General features: G+C 35.0%; 1 protein-coding gene across 1 annotated transcript; it reads right to left on the bottom strand.

The window, feature by feature from the left end:
• Nucleotides 1-2,726: 2,726 nt before the first annotated feature.
• On the bottom strand, nucleotides 2,727-4,158 carry LOC149220224 (uncharacterized). Its single transcript, XM_089382759.1, has 2 exons — nucleotides 3,223-4,158; nucleotides 2,727-3,125 (listed from the first exon to the last, which is right to left on the bottom strand). The coding sequence occupies exon 1, from the start codon at nucleotides 4,156-4,158 to the stop codon at nucleotides 3,277-3,279; it is 882 nt and encodes a 293-aa protein (XP_089238885.1). The 3' UTR covers nucleotides 2,727-3,125; nucleotides 3,223-3,276.
• Between the last annotated feature and the right edge of the window lie 297 nt (nucleotides 4,159-4,455).

The raw sequence follows: 4,455 nt of genomic DNA, 5'->3' as shown, positions 1-4,455 counted from the left end.
CCAAATTAAATCAATTTTTTCTACTAATTAAAATTAAAATCAAAATTGGAATTCAAACTTGATAACTATGGTTAAAATCAAAATTAGAGTTCAAACTTGATAACTATGGTTAAAATCCAATTTGGAGTTCGAACTTGATAACTATGGTGTAGAGGTGTGTAATAAATGGAAAGAGGTGATGGTGATGGTAGCGGGGCGGCTACAGCCCCTAGCCGCTAGGGGAACATGTGAAGTAATCCCCAAGATATGAGATTGTTTCCACCAAGTTATTATTAAGAATGCCTTCTATCTGTATGGACATAAAATTTAACAAGTCAAAAGGATGTAGTTGAATCTTTTAAAGATTTATAAGCGAAAAATGAATTTGTGTAGCATATGGTCGAAGACATGGCAAGACTCTCAAAATGTGAGATGGTTGGGACCAAGTTATGATTAAGACGACCTTGTAGGTACATAGAGGTAAAAATTGAACAAGCCAAAGGGAGGTAGTTCAATCTTTAAAAGTTTTTTAAGAGGAACATAAGATTATGATTAAGGAGGTCTTGTAAGCAAAAGATGAGGTTCTGATTAAGAAGGTCTTGTAGCTACATGACATAAAAGTTGAACAAGTTAGAAGGAGGTAGTTCAATCTTGTAAGGATTTATAAGAGAAAGATGAGGTTGTGCAACACATGGTAGAAGAAAGACTAGGGATGGTGGTATTTGTGCCCAAGGATCAAAGATTCAATATTTCCATAGTTGCAAATAGAAATTTTAATTGCATGTAAAACCTAGTGAGACATGCATACCCCTAATAGATTAGAGTGATAGGGCATGTGGGGCTTCATTATTGAATCCAAAGAATTTCCCAAGTCAAGTTTTAAAAAAATTGTTAAATAAACTTAAATCGTCATAAAATAAAAGTTATTTGATAAAAATTATAATTCATGAAATGACCAATAATATAGCAAGTAATAAGCCTATAAATAAACTTGATATTCTCCATTATAAAATGCCTTTTAACTATATAATAATTTTGTTACAATTTATTTTATAAATTATATCATAGCTTATTTGTTTTACATATTGTTACTGCATATATTTTATAATTTTTATCACATTTTTAATATTACCATTATTCAACACACATAATCTATGTATTTTAATTGTCAAAGAAATAGTTTAGTCCCCAAGGTTTTATGTTTAAATAAAAGAATGAAATTTGTAATAATACCCGTCACATACCTTTTCTATTAGAAATTAAACCACTAGTATAATATACAATGTTGTTTCTTAGTATTTAGCTTTTATACAAAAATTATTTGATAGCTAAATTAAAGTAAAAACAATAACATATACACAAGTATTTTCAACAATGAAAAATATAAATATTAAAAATGAAGTTGCTTTGTTACATAGTTATATGTTGTTTGAATTGATAACCAGTTTAATTTATTATTAATATATCTTATTGATAAAGTAAAATTATACAGTTAAATTTGCATATTTACATTTTTATTCTTAATATTTGTTGAGGAAAACATAAATAATGAAGAGTAGTAACAACTCCTGTTAAGAATACTTGCTTAAATTATGGTGAAAAGAGTGCAATAAATGACACTTGCATTTTATATTTAATAATTTTTTATATTTGAATTTAATTTAAACCCACATAAAAATAAAAATAATCATCAATCGATTAAAAAACAACTACCAAAACCAAAAACAATATAACTTGCTTTTGGCAAGTATAATAACTTATCTCTATAAACTAGAATAATGCCAGTATCTCTTAAAACTAGCGTAATCCCAGCATCGATTACATAAAATCTCACTATACTGTAGTATAAAATTATCTTAAATCTTAAATGAATGTCCAATGATTTTTTCTCTCTCTTCAAAATTTACAATAATAAAATATTCAAAAATACAATTTAATTACTTTTAAGTATTTAAATAAAATAATAATTTCATACACCTTCTATATATATTTTATATATTTTTTTAAGTTTGAATTATTTTATCATTGTAAAATAATACAAGAGTATATTATTCAACCTATAAATCAAAATATTTTATTTAAAGTTTTAAAAATAAAAGTAAAATATTTTTATTATAGTTAACGTTATTTTTTATTTAATATTTTTGTTTAAAGAAAATATCTCAATTCCATGTAAACTGAATTACACAAACTAGGCTGTATACTGCACCTCTTGGCCTAATTACGTGAAACTCTTATTTTGGAAAGTTCTATTTGCACATCAACATCAGGTAATCCGGAAGAAACCATTTCTTGAGAAATGAATTGTCGACTGATTAAAGATTTTTTAAAATTTTTTAAACTAAATGACTATTGTTAATATTATGAAATACATTTTATGATTCAAAATTTGATAATAAAATAAATTGTATATTTACTCGGAATATCAAAACAACCTCATACAGCAATTCATCAAACTTTATTTGGCGGGAAACAAAAACTGTGTTAAACCGTTAACGCTCACCCGGAATAAATAGGTTCGATGAAATATGTATAAAACTCACCCTCAATAAATTACGCTGGGCAGCATGGTGTGTGTATAGATATATATTATGAACTTCACTTTGGAATTATATTAAACTCATTCTGAATGGATAGGGGCGGCCGGATTGGGGACGTCACCCTTAAAATGCTTTCACTATTTTACTCAGAGCAGCGACAACTCGACGACCCAACTATTATAAATGATTCGTAAAAGTATATGCCAATTCAACAGTGAACAATCTTTATTTTGGTTTGTCGTGTTGAAGATACAGAGAGGTGGATATGAGAGAAGCAGACCTGGCCGCCCAAAGAGTTCCACACAAACCCTAATTGGAACACCGAAACCTATAATGGACTCACTCAAGCAAATTTCTACATTGTGAATTGCACAAAGAATGACATTCTCTCTTTTATTCAAAAACTTGGAACAAGAATGACATAAATGGGCCATTTTGACTACACACTTAAATAAATTGCCCTTGTGATTAGCCTCGCAGCTTTATTATGTCTTATGATTCGCCTGCAACCCGCTGAATTGCAGAGCCGAGAGAACAGTTTTGATGTTGCATCTTTTATAACCTCACCAAACTTTCACACGATCTACCACTTCATCAATCCTTTGCCTGCAATGCAAAAAAGAATAGGATGAATCTCATATACAAGTTCTCATATAAACAAGAATTGCATCGATGTAAGAAAATTCAAGAAAGGAGCCGTTACCGCTAATTCATGATCATGAGAATTTTAATAGATTGACGGTGGTGAAGTGTAGTTCTAACGGTAGGGAGGAGGTGGCGGAGACTGGTAATGATACGGTGGAGGAGGAGAGGGGGATGGGGGCGGCGGAGAGATGTAACGGTACGGCGGAGGAGGAGATGGAGATGGTGGTGGGGGGGACTTGTAGTGATAGGGAGGAGGAGGTGATGGGGATGGTGGCGGTGGAGACATGTAGCGATAGGGAGGAGGAGGCGATGGGGATGGTGGCGGGGGAGACTTGTAGTGGTAGGGAGGAGGAGATGAAGAAGGCGGTGGCGGAGACTTGTAGTAATACTGGAGAGGAGGCGAAGGGCTTGGTGGTGGTGGGGATTTATAGTAATATGGAGGAGGAGGAGATGGGGATGGTGGTGGCGGAGACTTGTAATGATATGGAGGAGGCGTGGATGGCGATGGCGGTGGCGGAGAGCTGTAATGATAAGGCGGAGGAGGGGATGGGGATGGAAGAGGCGGGGACTTGTAGAGATACGGGGGAGGAGGAGATGAGGATGGTGGTGGCGGAGAGCTGTAATGGTAGGGAGGAGGAAGGGATGGGGATGTAGGTGGTGGGGATTTGTATTGATATGGGGGAGGAGGGGATGGGAATGGAGGTGGTGGGGACTTGTAGTGATACGGTGGGGGAGGAGATGAGAACGGTGGTGGCGGGGAGCTGTAGTGATAGGGAGGAGGAGGGGATGGGGATGGAGGTGGCGGGGAACTGTAGTGATAGGGAGGAGGAGGTGAAGGGGATGGTGGTGGGGGAGAATTGTAGTGATAAGATTGGCGTGGAGGAGGTGGAGACTTGTAGGAGTAGAAGTCTGCATGAACAGAGTGCGGCAGTGCTGAGGTCAGCAAGCCAAGCAATGCCATAATGAAGAGTGCCATTGGAGTATTCTCTTCCATTGTTGCCTTGCGGGTTACTTGAAACCACGCCTCCTCTATATATATAGAACGGGCAAGGTGAGCATCGTCATCGAGATGAGTATAAAAGCCAGTATTCTACGCTGTTATATGTTTTATAATAAATTTCAAGAATCCATATTTTCTCTAAATATTTTTTTGAGCCGCCTCGTGATTTGAATGGAAGCATATTCCACGTTCTTCCTTGTGAGGTGGGTTATAATAATCAAATTAGTAGTTTCCTGGTTACCTATATACTCGACGCAAAATCTTTACTGCCTATGCTGTAATGTACCAACT

This window comes from Pinus tabuliformis, chromosome Q (genome assembly GCF_031772625.1).
Source record: "Pinus tabuliformis cultivar Carrire ecotype Pingquan chromosome Q, CPIR1, whole genome shotgun sequence".
Lineage (NCBI taxonomy): Eukaryota > Viridiplantae > Streptophyta > Pinopsida > Pinales > Pinaceae > Pinus > Pinus tabuliformis.
This window is presented reverse-complemented; position numbering and strand designations above follow the sequence as displayed.